The sequence below is a fragment of the Trichosurus vulpecula genome, chromosome 3 (assembly GCF_011100635.1).
Source record: "Trichosurus vulpecula isolate mTriVul1 chromosome 3, mTriVul1.pri, whole genome shotgun sequence".
Taxonomy (NCBI): domain Eukaryota; kingdom Metazoa; phylum Chordata; class Mammalia; order Diprotodontia; family Phalangeridae; genus Trichosurus; species Trichosurus vulpecula.
The window spans coordinates 351,472,674-351,493,114 of NC_050575.1; the positions used below are offsets into that span (position 1 = coordinate 351,472,674).

The 20,441-nt window shown below is 42.7% G+C and overlaps 1 protein-coding gene across 1 annotated transcript; it reads left to right on the forward strand.

The window, feature by feature from the left end:
* Window positions 1-1,800: 1,800 nt before the first annotated feature.
* On the forward strand, window positions 1,801-18,186 carry LOC118844940 (cytochrome c oxidase subunit 7A-related protein, mitochondrial). Its single transcript, XM_036752964.1, has 3 exons — window positions 1,801-2,023; window positions 14,878-15,009; window positions 17,289-18,186. The coding sequence occupies exons 1-3, from the start codon at window positions 1,898-1,900 to the stop codon at window positions 17,427-17,429; spliced, it is 399 nt and encodes a 132-aa protein (XP_036608859.1). The 5' UTR covers window positions 1,801-1,897; the 3' UTR covers window positions 17,430-18,186.
* Window positions 18,187-20,441: the final 2,255 nt, after the last annotated feature.

Consider the following 20,441-nt stretch of genomic DNA (forward strand, 5'->3'; position numbering starts at 1 on the left):
TCTGACTCTTTGTAACCCCTTTTTGGGGTTTATCTCAACAGAGATACTGGAGTGGTTTGCCATTTCCTTCTCCAGCTCAATTTAAAGATGAGGAAACTGAGGCAAAAAGGGTTAAGTGACTCATCCAGGGTCACACACTAAGTGTCTGAGGCAAAATTTGAACTTGGGTCTTTCTTACTTCAGGCCCAGCACTTCATCCACTGAATCACCTAGCAAGCAAACGCTTAGTGAAAGCTAGCTGAATGAATAAAACTTAAACTTTTTATAGGCTGAACAACATCATTAGAAGAACTGGAAGATCAGAGGGTATGCTTATTTCTGGTTTCCCTCAGACCTGGGCCACTCCCCTCAACTTGGAGAACAGTCCAAAGGAATCCTTTTGTTTTGAGGCCTTATTTCTCATTTATTTAACATTAAATATCTATGTGCAATAGGAACCTGCAGTCTGGAGGCCACACATGGCCCTCTGGGTCCTCAAGTGCGGCCCTCTGACTGAATCCAAACTTCACAGAACAAATTCTCTTAATAAAAGGATTTGTTCTGTAAAACTTGGACTGAGTCAGACATTCCCCCATCTAGTGTAACGGTCTATTCAAAAAACATTTCAGTGACTATTATTTGCAAGGCATTGTTGGTCGAGAACACACACCAAGCTGAAGAACATTTTAGAAAGTGTATTAAGATGTTTAATAGGAATGTATATGTAGAGCCTATATTGGATTGCACGCTGCTTTGGGGAGGGGGGGAACATTTAAAACTTACGGAAATAAATGTTGAAAACTAAAAATAAATAAACCTAAAAAAGAAAGCATATTAAGTCGTCTGGCAGAGGAGAGACAAAACGGCTCCCCAAAGCCCTACGGGTTAAAAGCTATTATTAATTATTATTATTAGTAATGTTACTATTAAATGTCTGAGCTCAGGGCCAAGGAAGCCAGGAGAATTAAGCCTACTGGCTCCTGGAGCAGAGGGCCTTTCAAACAGCACGCATGATCTCTAGATAGAACGCAAGGAGAGTTCCAGATCTTGGAGGTCCCCGGGGGCGGCAAGTCTTGGTCAAGGAATAAGCAAGTCTGGTCTCAAGCCCAGGTTCAAACACTGCAGTAAAGTAGATACGACGGTCAAGTTTGAAAGTCCTTGCCCTCAAGGAGCTAACGCTTTACTAAACATTAACACTCAAGAAGTAGAAGGGAAAATAGAAAGGACAGCAAATAGACAAAGCCTAGGCAGAATGAACAGGACTCAACAAAGCAAGGGACTGGACATGTGAGCGGCCCAAGAGGGAAGAAGAGCTCCTTCCTGGGACGGACTTGCCGCTAAAACCTCCTACCAAATGCGGGCTCCTTGGGGGCAGAGACCGCCTTGTTTTTCTACTTGAATTCTCTTAGCTCAGTTCTTGGCACACAGTAAGCGCTCAATAAATGCTTTCCCAATTCGTTCTTTCGTTCCCGTTCTCAAGGCCTTCCCGGCATGAAGGGCCTCTGAAAGGCTCAGGGGAGATGGGCATGAACCCCTCGAAGTGGGCAAGGTCGTGCAGGGGAACGCTCCCTCCCGGCCAAAGGCTTTACCGGTGAGCCCAGCCGCAGGTATCCTGGTAGGCTGAGAACACCTGGAGCCGCCGCACGGTTCCAGACTACAGAACGAGAGCCATAGCTCACTCATGAGGAGTAACCGCCCCCTACCCCTCAGGGCAATGCGCGTCTTCACTTCCGGGTCTCTGAGCCTTCCCTTAGAGCTGTCTTAGGGATTCCTGACTCCCGTTTCCGGCTTGGCCGGGCTCTATTCGGCTTCGGTGTTTCATTATAGTCAGGCATTCGCTATAGGCAGCCCCAGAGCTCTGCGCCGGGTCCTGAAACGCGGGGTCCTTTGGCGAGGGCCCGCCCCCTCGAGTCTTTCCATGGCGCGGTCGCTGCGGGAATACCGGCTTCAAGAGGTCGGTTTGAGGGGCGACATGTACTACAAGTTCAGCTCCTTCACCCAGAAGCTGGCTGGGTCCTGGGCTTCGGCCGCCTACAGCCCGCAGGTACGAGAGCGAACGCGCCGGCCCGAAGAGGGGAGAGCGGGCGGCGGCCCAGGCCTGGCTGCCCTTGGCGGAGCTTCAGCCGCCTTTTGTGCCCTGTGACCGGCGGCGTCCCCTTCCTCTTTGCCTCCCTCCCCTCCAACCTCGCGGCTCGTAGGGCCCAAAAGTGACCTCCCTCGCTTACCCCTAGGAGCAAAAGCGACCCTGCAGTTTCCTGGCTTTGCGAACGTGACCTCGCCAAGGCTTAGGTGCTAATCTCTTTTCTTTCCCCGTCGCCCTCATTAGGACAACCCCCCTTTTGCTTCCTTGACGCCGCTCCACCACCTTCCACTGCCCCGGGAGTTGGCAAATGGATGTTTGTTGAATTGAATCGAAGTCAGCAAACGTTTATTAAGAGCCTACTGTGTGCCAGACATTGTGATAGACTTTGGGGATACAGAAAGGCCGTAGACAGCCCCTGCCCTCAAGGAGCTTACAGTCTGTTGGGAGAAACGACGTGCAGACAACTCTATAAGAACAAGATGAGCGAGGATCGTGCGGGGCATTTGCGAAGGGAGATTGGGAAAGGCTTCTTGCAGAATGTGAGGTTTTAGTGGGCACTCGAACCCCGGAGAATGCACGGTACTAGGCAAAATAAAATAGCTCTTGACCCCAAGGAGTGTAGGTTCGGTTGGGGAATACAGTATGTAAGCAAATAAATAAGTACAAAGTGATTTCAGGATGGAAACCAGTTGGGGGAATCAGAAAAAAGAACACCAGATATCGCAAAGCAGGGCTGTATGTTGAGCCCTGTCCTCTTTTCTCACTATACTGTTTCATTTGGTGATCTCATCGGCACCCATAGACAAAATTATCTCTGTGTTGGTGATTCTCAGATCTAATTCTCTAGCCCTAGTCTGCTGAACTGCAGTCTCAGATCTGTTGGACATCTCCAACTGGATATCACTTGGACATCTAAACTCAGCCTGTCCCAAACAATACTCATTATCTTTCCACCCACACCCTCCCCCTTTCCTAACTTCCCTTTTACTGTCAAGCGCACTGCCTTCCTCTCAGTCACCCAGACAACTTGGTTGTCATCCTGCACTGATCATTCTCTCTCACCTCCCTTACCTAATCTTGTGCCAAGTTTTTAGAACATTTTCAATGCGCTCTTTCGTCTAATACTGTCACCATCTCGGTACAGGCCCTTGTAACTTTTCACATCTGGACTATTGCAATAACTTGCTGGTTTGTCTCCCTGCCCCAAGCCTCTCCACTCCATCCTCCATTTAGCTGTCAGTGATTTTTCTTAAAGCACAGGTCTGATCAGGTCACACCTCCACCCTGTTCAGGAGACTCCAGTGGCTCCCTGGAGGGGATCAATTTTCAAATGCTCTGTTGTTCAGAGCCCTTTATAATCTGGCCCCCTCCTTCCCTTTTAGTCTTATTCTCCCTATACTTCCTAGGTACTTTGTGAACCAGTGACACTGGCCTCATTACTATTCCTTGCCTAGACATGCAATCTCCAGACATCAGGCATTTTCATTGGCTGTTCCTCCATATTTGTGATTCTCTTTTTTCTAATCTGTTTCCAAACTTCCCTGGTTTCAGATTCTAGTCCCAGCTAAAATTCCACCTTCTGTAAGAAGTCTTTCCCAGTGCTTCCTAATTCTAGTGCCTTCCCTCTTTTAATTATTTCTTATTTATCCTGTATAAGGCTTGTTTGTTTCTATTTGTTTGTTGTCTTCCTTATTAGACTGTGAACTCCTTAAACTCAAGAACCTTCTTTTTCTTTATATCCCTGGCACTTTTATCTTGGCATGTAGTAGGCACTTAGTAAATGTTATTGACTGACTGGTGAAGAGGCTGAGGTGAAGGGGGAGTCACTTGAGGGAGGCACTATGCTAAGGGCTAGGGATACAAAGAAAAGCATCCCCCCCAAAAAATCACAGAGTGGATTCCAAGCAGAGAAACAGGAGATGTGAGGACACCTATTAGTCCAGTTTGGTTGCAGCATAAAGTGAGTGAAAGGCAGTAACATGGTAAAAATGCCTAGAAGGGTATTTGGTCCTTACAGAATCACAACATTTTAGATTCTGAAGGCTGTAGCCATAAACCCTTAAAATAATCCTTCCTATGACCTACCTTATGTGTGGTGATATAGGCTTTTTTTTTGAAAACCCACAGTAAGTGGGGATTTACTATCTTCTGAAGCCTTCTAGTTCAGGTCAGTGGTGCCTAGAAGGTTTTTTCTTACATCAAGCCTAAATTTACCTCTTTGTGACTTATACCCATCATTCCTAATTCTATCTGTTGGGGTCAAAGAGAAGACGTTTGATCCCTCTGACACATGGCAGCCCTTTGAGCGCTATCATCATATTTCTGGAAGCAATGTCTAGATAGTCTGGCCTACTGGACAGAGAGACCTGGCTTCAGAATGGAGAAGACCTGGGTGCTGCAAATCCTGCTTCTGATACATACTGTCTCTGTGACCCTGTAAAAATTGTTTAATCTCTAGATAGCTCTCTAATGCTCTTAACATCTATCTAAAACTAAGCTATAGAGCAGATGTTCTCTTATATATGTGAAATTGCAGATCCAGGCTTCCTCCAGATTCTTCTCTTAATGTTTACTAACATGGCTTTCTTGGCTGCCATGTGGCACTGTTGATTTATATGAAGCTTGTGGTCCACTAAAACCCCCAGATTATTTAGAGACAAACGGCTCATTAATCATGGCTCCCCCATCTTGTGCTTGGGAAGTTTATTTTTTTTTCAGCCCAATCGTAAGACTTTATATTTGTCTCTTAAATTCCATCTTACAAGATTTAACCCAGTGACTTAGTCAAGTCGTTACCTATCAAGATCTTTTTGGGTCCTGGCATCTAGTATGTGAGCTGTCTCTTCCAGTTAGATCATCTTCCAATTTATAAGCTTGCCATGTTTGTCTTTCTCCAAGTCGTTAATAAAAATGTTCTACCGCTCAGGGTCAAGCACATACCCCTGGGGCACTCCACTGGAGACTTCTGTCCAGATTGCCAGTCAGTCTTTTTGGTGCAGTGGCTAGTCCAGTTTGGTCCAGTTAGCTTTGAATCCACTTAACTATACCATCATCTTGCCCACATCTTTCCACCTTTTTCATGAGAGTTATCAAATGCTTTACTAAAATTTGATCTAACACTTTAGTAACTGTAAAAAAAAAAAAAGGAAGAAATGAGGTTCAGTTTGCATTCCCTGTTCTTGGTGAGGGTGTACTGACTCTTTGATTCCCCCTTCCTTCTCTTGGTGTTTGGTAACATAGCTTTGATAATAATCCATTCTAGAATTTTTTCACAAGTTGAAATAAAGCTTACTGGCCTATAGTTTGCAGGCTCCATTTAAGTTTTGACAGTTGGGATAACATTTACCCTTATTTAGTTTTTCATTATCCTTCCCATCCTCCATGACCTTTCATGGATCACCCTAAAGAGCTCCTGTCACACCTGCCAGTTCTTTCATTTATCTGCACTAGGTTACTGGAACAGGCACTGTCCGACTGTCTTCTCTTTTGTATCCTCTCCTAGTCACATTTGTTCTTTCCTTTCCAGTCCAGGTCAATCTCTGACAAAACAAACAAAATAGGAATTGAACAGCTCTGCATTCTGTCATCAGTTATTGTGGTCTCTCCATACACTACCTGCGGAGGAGAGAATACTTTAGATTGTGCTCTTTTCCCCCATGTAGCTTTAAAAAAAGAGAGACATTTCTTTTGATTTTAGCCTTCCATCTCCAGCTGCAGTTCACTTTGAGCTTTAACATTCCTGGTACTATTCTAGAGGACCATAACACATTTTTTTATACATGGCTTGGTTATCTACCCTTGCTTCCATCTTCTGTACATTTCTTTTAAAAAAATCTAAATTGCTTGTTGAGTTACAGTGTAAATCCACATTGGTCTTCTCCTCTAGGTCCATTTTTCCTCATTAAAATTGTTTGTTATGGGGGCAGCTAGGTGGAGCAGTGAGTGCAGCACTGGCCCTGGAGTCAGGAGGACCTGAGTTCAAATGCGGCCTCAGACACTTGACACACTTATTAACTGTGTGACCTTGGGCAAGTCACTTAACCCCAATTGCCTGTCCCCTGTCCCATCCCACCCCCTCCCCCCTTGCCACAAGAAAAATTTAAAAAATTGTTTGCTGTGGTATCTGGGTTGGTGGAGAGAGAGAGGCAGAAAAACAGGAACAGAGACACACACAAACACACACAGAAACAGACAGATTTTTAATCACTTTTCATGAATTTGGAGTCTGAAAGACCAGGTTTTAAATCCTTCCTCAAAGATTTTTTAGTTACACCTCCTGAGTAAGTCAGTTAATCTTTCTGAGTCTCAATTTTCTCATCTGTAAAATGGGGATAATAGTAATACTTCTTCAGAGGGTTGTTGTGAAACTCAAGTGACATAATGTATATACAGTATTTAGCAAATCTTAAAGCACTATATAAATGCCAGCTTTATTATTGCTGCTGTTTTTTCACTTTAAAGCCTTTTTGATTAGATTTGCAAGGCAGTGGATAGATACATTTTAACCAGTTATTAGGTGCCCTTCATCCCTGGGCTGTCATTCTCATATTTTAAATCAAGTTCCAGAAATAGAAATCCCATTCTCAGACACCATCTTCTTAATCAGCTGTTCACTTCCTTTTCTGTATCTTTTGCCTTCAGTCATCAGTGGTGAAAACACCACCTGTGCCCACTAGGTTCCTTCTGGCAGTATTCTTTGTGCCCACATGAATTATCAGAAATGGGGAGTAGTTATCTGTTTAGATAGGTCTTAGAAATATTCACCGGGTTGACAACAGTCCTTTCCGTTGGCCAGTAGCTGCCTCCATAGTCCTCAGCAGGTAGACACCAACCATCACTATTCTTCTTTTCCTTTGACTTTTAATGTGTGATTTCTGATGTGATCTATAAGCACCTGCTCCCTCTTCAGATCATTCAGTTCCCTACTCTTTTGAAAGAGCTTAAATTATATATTTTAGCTCCAAGTCCTTAATTCCCTTCCTCTTGGTGACATTCTTCCAGGTCATTTGGAACCAGATTGTAGAATACTTTAAATGCCATTTGGAAAAGTACTTGGTGATGAAGGCAGCAGGAGCCACTGCAGATTTTTGAGTATTTTTGACATGGTCAGACCTGCATTTTATGGGTTTTTGGCAGCTGTGTGGAAGATGGCTTGGAAAGGAGAGACTGGAAACACGGAGACCAATCTGGAGGCTGTTAGAAGACAGGTGAAGGGCGAGGGTAGGGGCTGTGTGCATGGAGAGAAGGTGGATGTGGGAGATGTGGAGGCACACTTGGCAACTGTGTGGATGTGTTGATTGAGGGAGAGGGAGAAGTCAAGCCTCAGTTTGAGGATGGAAGCCGGTGACTGACAGAATGGCGAGACCTTCATCAGAAATACGGAAATTTATTTTTTTCCAAGTGAAGATTTTAAAATATTTTTTCCAGTTACATGTGTTAACAATTTTTAACATTCATTTTAAAACACTTTGAGTTCTAAATTCTCTCTTCCCCATACCCTCCCCCTCCCCCTGGCCCCCCCCCCCCAAGGCAAACAGTTCGATTTAGATTTACATGTGCAGTCATGCAAAACATAAGAAATAGGGAAATTTAGAGGAGAGATGAGTTTGCTGGGAGAATATGAAGTTCCATTCTGAACAAGTTGAGTTTGAGATGCCAGGCGACATCCAGGTAGACATATCCAGCAGGCAGTTGTCTATAGGGGACTGCAGTACAGGAACAAGAGAAGGGTTGGCTGTAATAGATTTGGGATGATAATTGGCTCCAGGAGAGCTAATTATAGAAAGATTATAGCGAGAAAAGAAGGCCTACGGCAGGGTTCTTGTGGAAATTTACTCAGGGAGAGACATGGATGATGATCCAGCAAAGAAGCCTGAGGAGCAGTGAGATGGGTAAAACCAGCACAGAGACACCAAGAGAGGGGAATTGACAGCAACCCTCGTTTCAGAGAGGTCAGAGAAAATGGGGCCTGAGAAAAGGCTGAAGGTGGAACAGTTAAGAGATCGTTGGTAATCGTGGAGAGCAGTTTCCATTGAGTGGAATGGGCAGAGTCAGGTTGTGAGGGATTGACTAATCAGGAAAAAGAAGCTTTTTAGTGCAGGCAGTCCTTTCTAGGAGTTTGGCTGTGAAGGGAGGAGAGATGCAGGATGAGGACTTGTAGAATGGCAAGACCAAATAAGTTTTTTTTCTAAGGGTAGAGGAGATGTTTGTAGTTGATAGGGATACAGCTAATGGATAAGGAGAGATTGAAAATGAGAGAGTGCTGGGGTGGGGCGAAGAAGGGAGACAGACGCAGAGGAGACATGATCAGAATCCCAAGTAGGGGGATTGGCCTTAGAGTTCCCTTCATCAGATACCAAAGCAGAGAAGAAAATTGGGAATAACCTAGAAAGGTTTTGAGGTGTGTAAGATGCTTTCTTTCTCTATAGGATAAGTAAACTGTTGGGAGCTATTGAGGGAGCTAGTGTTGGGAAGGTGCATTTTGGAGGAAGCATTTTTAATTCTTCTAAAACATGATGACCTTATGTAATATTCTCTCAGTTTACCTAAGATCTTCTTAGTGTGCTTTTTAAAAGTATGTAATGTATCTCTGTTAAGTTTCACTATGTGAGCAATAAAACTAGTTAAATTCTAAAAACAGTGGAATTAGTTACCAACACTCCATTTTTCAGTTTCCTCGATTAGTTGCCAGTTTACTGGTTTTACTACTTACCCAGGTATCTGTGCTTGAAACTTGGTTGTTCTCTTTCCTCTTCCTACTCCCCGCCCCCATCTTAGCAGGTCCTGTCCATTTTACTGCCCAAGGTCTCCTTTTCCCACTGCTGACTGGGGAGGCCAGGGTGGCATTGCCTTTTCTCTCTACTACTGCAGTGGTTTCATGTTTGATATTTCCTCTCCTTCAGTTTCTCCTTCCTCTAATCCAAGGGTTTTTAAACTGGAATCTGTTTTTGTTTTTAAAATATTTTAATAATATTTGTTAATGTAATAATAGAAATAGTATTTAAATATTTCAGAATCTTTTAATGATTGTTTCAGTATTCTTGGCTCCTTTTGTAATCCTATGTGTTTTGTTTTATGCATTTAAAAGCTTGATTCTGAGAAGGGTCCAGTGGTTTAATCACACTGCTGCCAAAGGGTTCACAGAACACAAAAGACTAACAATTGCTGTAACAACAACTCAGCTGCTCCGATGCATCTTTTGGATAGCCGCAAACATCTGGTCATGTGACTCTTCCTTATTTCCTACCGCATACAATCCAAGCTCAGCCTGCCACCCATGGCTCATTATTATTTTTGGAGACAAGGGCACCTGCAGAATCAAACTTTTTATGCCACTTGGCCTGTAAATCGTGAGCTCATTACAAACTCATGCTGTCTGACCTGAACTTGGTGCTCCTGGCTGCAAAGCAGTCCTTATCATCTCTTTGACTCCCATCTATAGTAAGTAGCATTCTCTACAGTAGCAGTTCAAAACTTCTTTCCCCAAGTCCTTGACATTTGCCTTCAGTAGAAGTCCATGGCTCCTGTTTTACTGAAATTGAAGCCATCGGTTCTGGTTTGTTCTCCGTACTTTAAAACCTTGGTCTTCATGTATCTGCTTTTCACTGATGTCAGAAAAAGGTGTGTCTTCTTAACAACCGTGATCTCTCTACTTGTGTCCAAGATCCCATCTTTTTCCCCTGGGATCTTGCTCTGTTCATAACATTTTCACATTTTCAGTCTCTACTGACTCTTTTCTCTGCCTATATACATATTCAGCTTTCTTTTAGTCTTAAATAAAAACCAAAAACCTTCTCTTGATGCTGCCATCCTCTCAAACTATATCTTTCTTCCCTTTCATTGTTAAGTTTCTAGAAATACTCTCCACTTATTAACATGCCACTCTCTACTTAATCCTTTGCAACTTGTCTTTTGTTCCCAACACACTAATAAACTGCCTTCTCTAAGGCCAGCCTCTTAATTTGCCGAATCCAGTGGTCTTTTCTCAGTTGTCATTTTTCTTGTCTTTATGTGGCGTTCAGAACTCTCCTTGACTTCCTAATATTTTCTCATCTCTTGACTTCTATGATGGTCCTAGTTCCTAGGTCCTAGCTTCTTACCTGTCCACCTGTTCTGATGTAGCAATCAGTCAGTCAACAAGAGGGTTTTATTAAGCCCTCTGTTATATGCCAAGCTCTGTGCCAGATAATGTGGATGCAAGTACAGAGATAAAATAATCTGTATGTAAGGGGCTTGTACAAGTCTAAAGTGAATAAGCAGGAATAAATAGTTAAGTATAAGGTAGTCTGGGAGGGGGAGAGCAGTAGCAGTTGAGATTAGGAAAGGCTTCATATAGAAGATTGTTCTTCAGTTGCATCTTAAAGGAAGACAGGATCTCTGAGGTGGAGGTGAGGAGAGAGTTCATTCCAGGCCTGGGAGATGGGCAAAAGCATGGAGGCAGGAGATATAATGTGTTATGTTTGAGGACCAGAACAAAGGCCGCTTTGGCTGGATTGCAGAGAGGCGATGTGTGTGTGTGTGTGTGTGTATGTATGTATGTACGTGAGAGAGAGAGTGAGAGTGTGAGAGAGTGTGTCTGTGATGTCCAATGAGGCTAGAAAGAGACTAGGACCAGACTGTATAGGGCTTTCAAAGCTAAATAGAAGAATTTATGTTTTATTCTAGAGGTAGTAGGAAGTCACCAGAGTTGAACAGAGAAGTTAAATGATCAGATCTACACTTAAGGACAGTTACTTTGGAAGTAGCACATAGGCTAGACTGGAGTGGTGAGAGAATTGATGCAGGGGGACCAATTAGGTGGCTGTAGGAATAATCCAGGTGAGAGATAATGAAGGCCTAAATTTAGGTTGTAGCTCTGTGCATAGAGAAGAAGAATCAGATGAGAGAAGTGTTGTGATTGTAGGAACAGCAGTAGTTGACAGCTGGTTGGATATACGGGATGAGGGAGAATGAAGAGTCCAGGATGATGCTGATGTCACAAACATGGAGACTGGCAGGATGGTAGTACCTTTGACAGAAATAAGGAACTTAGGAAGAGGAGAGGGCTTGGGGGGAAGATTGGGTTCAGTTTGGGACTTGTGGAGTTTAAGGTGGGTCTGGGACATCCAATTTGGAATGTCTAATAGGCACTTGCTGATGTGAGACTGAAGTTTGGGGAGAGACTGGTTGGATGGATATAGATGCATGCACATATATGTCATCTGCATAGAGATGATAGTTAAACTCATGGAATCTTGATAGGTTACTAAGAAAGAGGACTTGGAATTAAGAAGGATGAGGACTGAGAAAAGACCTTTAGATTTCGCAATTAAGAATTCATGACAACTTGAGAGAGCAATTTCAGTTGAGTGATAATGTAGGAAGGCAGATTTGAGAGTTTTGAGAGTGATTGGGAGTAGAGGAAGTAGAGGCATTGAGTGTGGGCTCATTGATCCTTTTTCCCATCCCTGAGCACCAGTATTCACTAAGGCTATAGCTTCTCTCTACATTTTTTCTCTTTGATGTCTCATTTGTGTTTGTGCAGATGGCTCCAAATCTGTAACTCTGTTTTGCCCCCTGAAGTGCAGGCCTACATTTCCATATGCCTGTTTGATATCTCTATCATAATGTTTCATTGCCCCCTCAAATTTAATGTCCTCCCACCCCTCTTAAAACAAAACACTTGCCCCTCTTTCTACCTTTCCTGTATATGTTGATAATACTACCATCCCTGCAGACGCTGAGGTTTAAGAGCTCAGAACTTTAAAAACTCCTTAGCTTGTCTGGTTCCAACATACCTTTCTAGTCTTTCTGGTTGTTCACTTGTGTTTCAGTCATATCTGACTCTTTGTGACCCCATTTGGGGTTTTCTTGGCAAAGATACTGGAGTAGTTTGCCATTTCCTTCTCCAGCTCATTCGACAGATGAGGAAACTGAGGCAAACAGGGTTTAGTGACTTGCCCAGGGTCACATAGCTAGGAAGTGTCTGAGGCCAGATTTGAATGCAGGAACATGAGTCTTCCTGACTCCAGGCTCAGCACACTATCCACTGGGTCACCTAGTTGCTCAGTCTTAGTAGTCTAGTCTTACCCGTTTTATTTAGCATCCACACACTTGTTCTTCCATTCAGAATGGATTACTGGTTGTTTTCTTATGTTCTTTGGTTCCCAACCTTCATGCATTTGCATAGGCCTTTTTTCATTCCTAGAATACACACCTTTTACATTTCTGCCTGTTGAAGTACTTTTTCTTCAAAGCTTAGCTCAGGAGATACCTTATCCAATGTACCTTCAATAACTTCCCCTTAACTTCTCCCCTGAAACTAAAAAAGATCCCTCCTCATTTTTTTTTTTAATATCACTTAGTCTATACTTCTCCTTGGCCTTTATCACAGCCTACCTTGGATTTTACTTATTAGTGTACATGTCTTAAACTTCCAGGTTTATTGTAAGCTCCCTGAAGTCAGGGTGCTTATTTTTCATTCCAGAGCTTTCTAGCACAGTGTTTTGCCACAGTAAACACTTAATGAATGTTTAGATTAGATTGATGTGAATTACTTCTGAAAGAAACTTCACTTAGGACTTTCATGGGGCCTGGAACAGTGCATTCCATCCCTAAGGAACTGGCAGTGAGTAAAGACCCAGGATAGGTTTGAACGAATTGCATTTGACTGGAGAGGCTAGGATAAGAGACTCGAAAAGGAATGAGAGATAAATATGGGACGAGACTGGGGGGCACCTTACATGGTAGGCCACAGGAATGATGGTCAGAGCTTAACATGAGAAAAATTAATTTGGCATCGTTTAGGAGGGATTGGAGGGGAGGGCAGCAGGCAGGTTAGCTGAGAGATGTAATGAGGGCCTTTGGATGTGGTCATCCAGCCACTTCTGAAGGCAAGAGTTAGGCACTCACATCTCTCAAGGATATAATGAAACACTGTTGAATGCTTTGCTAAAAATTCGGATATGTGCTGCCCATCATGATTATTTCACCAACTCAAATAACGTTGTCCAAAAAATGTAATGAAGTCCATCTGACATGACTCGTCCTTACTGAATCGTACTGGATCACAACGATCACTTCTTTTGTCTAAATATTAAAAATCCATCTGTTTCATATTCTGTTCTAGAAATTTGCCTGGACTCAATATTAAACTCATCAGCCCATAGTCGGCATAATTGCCTATCTGCCTTAACTCCTATAGCACATTAACTTCTTATCCTAGGATTATAGATTTAGATCTGGAAGGGTCTTCAGAAGCCATCTAGTTCTGCCCCTCACTTTACAGATGAAGATACCAAGGCCCAGGGAGCCTAAGTGTCTTGCCCAAGGTCATACGGGTAGTAGGATTCAGGATGGATCAGAGCCAGGTCTTCTGACTGCAGAGCCACAATGCTCTTCACTCCGTGAGGGGGCCACTCTGAGAGCAGGCTGACCAGTACAATGGAAGTGCTTTCAGTGCCTGAGACAGCCAGGCTCATAGCGTCTGCGTACAGTACTACTATTATTCCTACCTACTGATTCACCATTATACAGGGTTTGAACGTTATGGAGGGTTGTAGATCCATTGTCTCATCTCATGTCATCATACTCCATTAAGTAGATGCCATATTATCCCAATTTATGGATGGGGAAACCTCAGCTCACAGAGATGAAGGGACTGGCCCAAGGTCACATGGCTGGTAAGTTGCAGAGCTGGGATTCAAACTGGCATCTCTTGATTCCCAGGCAAACGTTCATTCTTAATCTCTAGTCAGACGTCATGTGAATGTTGACCTAACTATTCAAAAAAATGTTTCATTATATCCTTAAGAGATGTGAGTGCCTAACTCTTGCCTTCAGTAGTGACTGAATGACCACATCCAAAGGCCCTCATTACATCTCTCAGCTAACCTGTCTGCTGCCCTCCCCTCCAACTCATCCTAAACTATGCCAAATTAATCTTTCTCATGTCAAGCTCTGACCATCATGACCCCATTGGCCTACCATATAAGGTCTCCCCAGTCTCATCCCATATTTATCTCCTATTCCTTTTCAAGTCTCTTATCCTAGCCTCTCCAGTCAAATGCAATTCATTCAAATTCTATCCTGGGTCTTTACTCACTGTCAGTTCCTTAGGCATGGAATCCCCTACTCCAGTCCCCATGAAAGTCCTAATTTTTTTATTTTTCTGTTGGGCCTAGATTTTTTTCTTTCTTAAGAAAAAGTGCTAAGAAGTAGCAGCAGGGAGCGGCAGCTAGGTGGCACAGTGAGTAGAGCACTGACCCTGGAGTCAGGAGGACCTGAGTTCAACTGTGGCCTCAGACACTTGACACACAGCAGAGCTGTGTGACCTTGGGCAAGTCACTTAACCCCAATTGCTCTGCCTTCCCCCCCCTCAAAAAAAAAAGACAAAAAAAGAAATAGCAGCGGGGGATAATGGTTGGAAGGCTATCTTTGGAGTCAGGAAGACCTAGGTTCAAGTTTGGCCTGCAAAACCTACTAGCTGAGTGACCTAACCATTTAGTACCTCAAATAACTCTGTAAGAATAAGTTAAGGGGGTTTCGGCTCTGGGAATTCTTTACAATAATGAAATTGTAGAATTTGTCCTCCTTCTTTGGAGGGAGAGAGGGTGTTGAGACTAGTGTTTGTCCTGAGAGAATGGGCAGAACTGCTTTGTAGAGTTTTTGAAGACCAGACAACAGACTCAACTGGTGATAGGAGAATGAGGGAAAAGGTTTGACGGAATTTATGTGCTACTGCCATTCCTGAGGGCAGAGCTTCTTAGAAGCTTCATTTAAATGCCTACCCACACTTTCAACTTTCAACTAGACATTTATTTTTTCCTTTCTTATAGGGTTTAAAGCCTGTGGCATCCTCAGAAGCACCACCTATTATATTTGCCACACCAACGAAATTTGCCTCAGAACCAGCTCCATATGACTATGCTGGGAAAAACAAAGTTCCTGAGCTGCAGAAATTTTTTCAGGTGAGAATAGGAAAAGAAGCCTGTGAAATACTTGGTTTTTGGTGACCTTTTAAGTAGAAGTTTTCTTCCTACAGTTTGAATCTGTCTGCTTTAGTACTCATGCCACCTCCATCACTATACATGAATTTCTAATGATATAAATTGCCTCACATTCCTTGAAACCATTTTTTTTCCCACCTACAGGCTTTATTTTCATTTTCTGGTAAAAGTGAAAGGTGTGTTATAGGTGGTTTTTATGGGATCAGAAGTTTTTTGGATACACAAACAGTTCTTGATTTGTTCACATTGAAATAATCCAAAAGACATTTTTGCTTGTCTTTAAAGAAAGGGCTTTGCCTTTTAAAAAAAATTGTCAGCAGTTCCATATCATAATTAAAAAAAATCAACTATTAAAATTCAGTCCTCCTCCATCCTCTACCTATGAGGGGATGAGGTTCATTGTGGTATAATGAGAAGCCCTCCAGCCAGATGCTGCTATTTATCATCTGTGTGGCTTTGGACCAGTCATTCCTCTGGGCCTTGGTTTCTTCATGTGTAAAGTAAGAGGGTTGAATTAGATCTCTAAAGTCCATTTACAGATCTAGATCCTCTGAAATTTGCCCAAAAACAGAAGGAAGTCAGATTGGAAGTCAAATATTCCAGATATATCCACTCCAAGGAGTGGGTCATCTATATGCATAATTAAAGCTTACTGCTAAGAAAAAAAGGGACACTTTGCAGAGTGTCTCTTATTGATTGAAGAAATATTTATTACACCCAAACCTAATTCCTCTTACTGTTAAGAGTACCATGGTCTTACTACTCACTCCCACTCGGCCCACTTATCCAATCATTTGCCACATCTAGTCAGTCTTTCTCCACATTTCTTGTATGTTTCCTCTCTACCCACACAGCCATCATCTCACTCCCTACCCTTACAACCTGTCCTTTGTACTGTCACAAGAGTATTTTAATTGCTGTATTTACCCCAAGTCTCTCCCTCCTCCAGTCCATCCTCCACCAGGCTACCAAAGTGCAGGTCTGCCTCCGTGTTACTTCTTCACTTTCTCCCCACACTCAGTAAACTTGGGTGTATCCCTGTTACCCCTCAGGGGCTCCTCTAGCATTAGATTTATACTCCTCTAGGATTTAGAGCTCTCAACAATTTGATCTCTTCCTGTCTTCCTAGTTTCTTACACGATTCTCCCTTCCACAAACTCTGTGGTGCAGCACCACTGGCTGGCTTGCTATTCCTTCTGAATGGTACTTCCATGCTCATGCCTTTGCACCAGCTGTCTTTAATGCCTGGTGTGCTCTCCCTCCTGACTTCCATCTCCTTTTCCTAGTCTGCCAGGCTCATGCCTGCCCCTCCCAGGTTACCTTCCAACTATTCTATGTGTCTTTTGTATGTACCTGTTTATTTCCTCCTTCATTGGAATGGGGGCTCCCTAGTGCTTAGTTCAGTGCCTGGAGCATGGGCATTGCCTGTTGATTGCTCGATTGCTGTGGTTAACACTTGGATGCCCTGATATCGAGCTGAAAGAGACTTTGGAAATCACCTTGCCCAGTGTGCATTTGATGGAAAAGGAAACTAAGGCCCAGAGAGGTGAAGGAAATTGCCCAGGGTTGTACATTCAGCCTCGAAGCCCAGGTTACCAGACTCCAAATCTAGTACTGTTCTACGACTTGTAGAATGTTGTTTGAAATAAGGCACCACCTAGCTCATCCTTCTTCACTTGGTGAACAAGGCCTGAGAGGGTATTTTGATGAATTGAAGGCAGAAGGGAAGCATCTTGGAGAGAGTGGAACATAAAGGGCCTAAAGCAGCTTTTGTAGATTTTCTCTTAATATAAGGGGGTTTAAAAGCTTAATGGAAAAAGGGCAATTGAGCACGAAACGGTCCTGAACTCATTCACACTTAATCATGACTTTGGTCCTCCTTGGATCAGGATTACACATTAAGCAAACAGTATTTTGTTCTGCCTGGATTCTGATCTGTATAGATCTTTTGTTCTTTTGTCCTTTTCCTCATTAAACTTAGTCTATGGTAAGTGCTTCAGAAATAAGGAACCTGTGACATAAAAGAAATGCATATGCCCAAATGTGGAGTGATTGCAGCTGTAGAAGCTAGCCATATTTACATGAAAATGTCTAGTATTTTATGTTCAGAGGAATTAGTTCTGTTGTTCCTCCATTAATCACGCTGGCCGATTACTTTTACAATCTCTTGACTCATACGTGTCTTCTTGTTGTTTGGTGCTTTCATATATTAACACGTGCTGGTTTTTTTTTCCTCCAAGAAATCCGATGGTTTACCTGTGCACTTGAAACACGGTCTGCCTGACCAAATGCTCTATCGGACCACCTTGGCTTTGACACTGGGAGGGACCATCTACTGCTTGATAGCTCTCTACATGGCTTCACAACCCAGAAATAAATAACATGGGGTTCATGAAACTGATTTATTCATTAACAAGAGTTTGGGCATACAACCCTTTGAATTGTCTGTTTTCCTAATTGCCAGTGAATTTTCTGACCTGTGTAAGTTTATGTTGTTCTTCAGATTAGGATTAGAAGACTTATCAATAAGGAGACATTTTGATTGGTTCGTTTTTGAAAATAAGTAGATTATCAGAAGAGTTGGCTATTATTTAAGCCAAGGTGATGATGCCCTTCTAATTTGGGCTCCCTTATTTCTCCCGAGCTTGGCAGGCCAGCTCATCACTGTGATGAGGCCACCAGGGATTTCTGGTTGGGCCCATCAGAGGGAGGAGGGGATTCATTGAAGCTGCACCAGTGACAGGAAGTCCTTGAAGTTCCTGGTGCCAAAAATCTGTTCTTTCTGACACCACAAATTTCACTGGGAATTAATTAGCTGTTAATTTGGGGAATTTTTCCATCTTGCAGCATGGTGTTAATAGAAATTATTTTCTGTTGACTATCCATATACCCGTAACTTTGTCATATAGTTTCACAAGGGAAATATGCCTGATCTCTGACCTCTTTAAATATTCCAGAGATGAAGATTCTGTATGTATTCCACCATGGGAACAGAACAGCTCTTAATAAAAGTTTTGCACTTTGGACTGGACTGTTGTACAGTACCTCCCTGCTGGCGTGTCTCCTTTACTCTTGTTAGATGCTATAGCTTTAAGGTATAATTTCTTTTTGCTTGTGGAATAAACACATGAATGAGAAGTTTCCAGTTGTTTTTATTTTGAATTAAATGACCTTTTCAGTACATAATTTCACAACAGACATGTTCCGATTGCTGCATTGCTTTTTATTGGAACATTTAACTATGGCAGCTTCCTCAGAGTTGAGGATGGACCTAACACAATAGTGATGATTAATTACCATATGGTCCTTTTGTAAGACAATAGCCTTTGCTCCTTAATGAAATGCTGCTGTAATTCCTAGTTCATCAGATAGTAGTTTTTTCCTTCTCTGTAACATTTCGGGAGAATTCTATTTGATTATGGCACTTGTTTAGGGGAGTGGAAGTCTTGTTCCCTCTAAATATGTGAACCTTTGGTTGTGGCCTATACACCTTTACAGTCAAAGTAAAAAACCGAAAGCCCCCTTTCTTTTAAGGACAAAGCATAGTCAATTTGTAGGGAGTTTTAGCACAGCTCTTTTTTCATAAAATGATAACAGGTTCCTTTTATACAGAATAGTAATCACCTATTCGTCGATAATCTTCATTCTATAGTTTTCAAATAGTGTTTTTATTTATTTGCAGTTCGATTTTTGTTCCCTGTCAAAATGCAGAGGTAACTTTTGGCTTTATGGTGGCACTTTTTATTACATCAAGATGGTATGTCTTAAAGACATTCCCACTTGTCTGCGTAGCCCCATAGTCTCTGGCCAGCAGGAGTCCTGGCTTACCCACTGTGGTTTTCCTCCTTGATCTCAAACTTGGGGTGTTCGGTATATCCCACTTTCTTTTACAACTTATTCCTCATAAATTTGTCCAAACTTTTTTTGATGCCATCGATTTTATTCCCCGTCATTATACCTCTTTGCTTAAAGGATACCCTAAGTTGATCATCAGCAGATTTAAAGTAGTGTTTCCTTTAGTTGTAAACACTGAAATCTCTGAAGCTCCTCTTTACGTTGAGAATGAATGGTAAGCCAATCAGTAATGAGTCTTTGCAAGTTGAGGGATCCCAGTTTTTAGTTTGCTTCACAAAGCAGCCAACTGTACCCCCATCAACCCTCCTCCCACCCCTATCCATCTCAATGTCTGTACCATGTCTGTCAATATTGGTGAGCACAGCTGCACAGAAAGTTTCAGGTACAGCTGTACCACCAGCATTCTATAAGGACAGGATAGTGTCTCTTTTTGTAATACCCTTCCAGATGTTAGCAAGGCCAAACGTTCCTGGAAGACATTGGACCAAAATGAGGACAGTTGACTAAATTAAAAGATTTCCTGCTCTTAGTCTGTGTCCTTTGGTTTTATGGTTTTTCCATATCGAGTTCTACTATAATTATTCAACTCAGAAACCTGGAACTTTCCATGGTTATCTTGTTGGAATTTGACTTTCCCTTAAATTTCTTCACTGTTTATCAGCTTTTCACAGAGCCATGAAGAGCTGACCCCTCTGTAGATAATGACATGATATCTGCATGTGGCTGACACTGTTACTTTTGGACCAGGTACCTCTTACAACATACGCCTTTGGAAGCCCTAAAGGCACAAGAAGAGAAGACTTGAGAACAGTGCACTAGCACTACCTGACTCTTGTTTTTCAGAGCATGAATTAGAGAAATTAGGTGTGCGGAGAAGGCCCCCTTTAGGGGTGAAGAATCATTTGCATGCTCCCTCACACTCAACGGCGTGCATATGCATGGCCCTGAATCTTAAGAATATGGAACTTCATGATGGCTCCAAGATGGTGGTTAGAGAGCACAACTGGATGTGCTGGGGATGAACTGAGACCGCAGATGTTGTTCACTTGGTGTACCAGCATCTTGTTTCCAAGGAAGCTCCAATAGGAATATATTAGTTTTAAAAAAGAGTAAAGAGAAAGAGGGAATGTACGGACGCTAGTCTGCCCAACATTGTTCTGCAGTTTTTGACTGTTCTCATCTGTGTTGACAATGCCTGGGGAAATGGGCCTTCTCAATAAAGAGCTCATGGAAATTCCCTTGTTTGGTGCAAGGTCTGAAAGCAGGCAGGTTTCCTAGGTCCAGGGACACTAGCCCCAACTGGGACCTTTAACCCAGTCTCCCATTCCCTTGGCACTATGTTCATTTGTTTAACCTTGTTATTGGCATTGAGGTTTGTTGTACCTCTGAGCCCTGTTGGTACAGTCCAGGTTCCTGAGTCCACCCAACAGAATACCTGCCTCCTGGTCCCAACATTGGGTCTACAAACTGACATGTTTTGATAGGTGTCTCCATGGTTGGTGTACTCCCAACAGCAACTGTGGCTCAGGTTAAAGGAT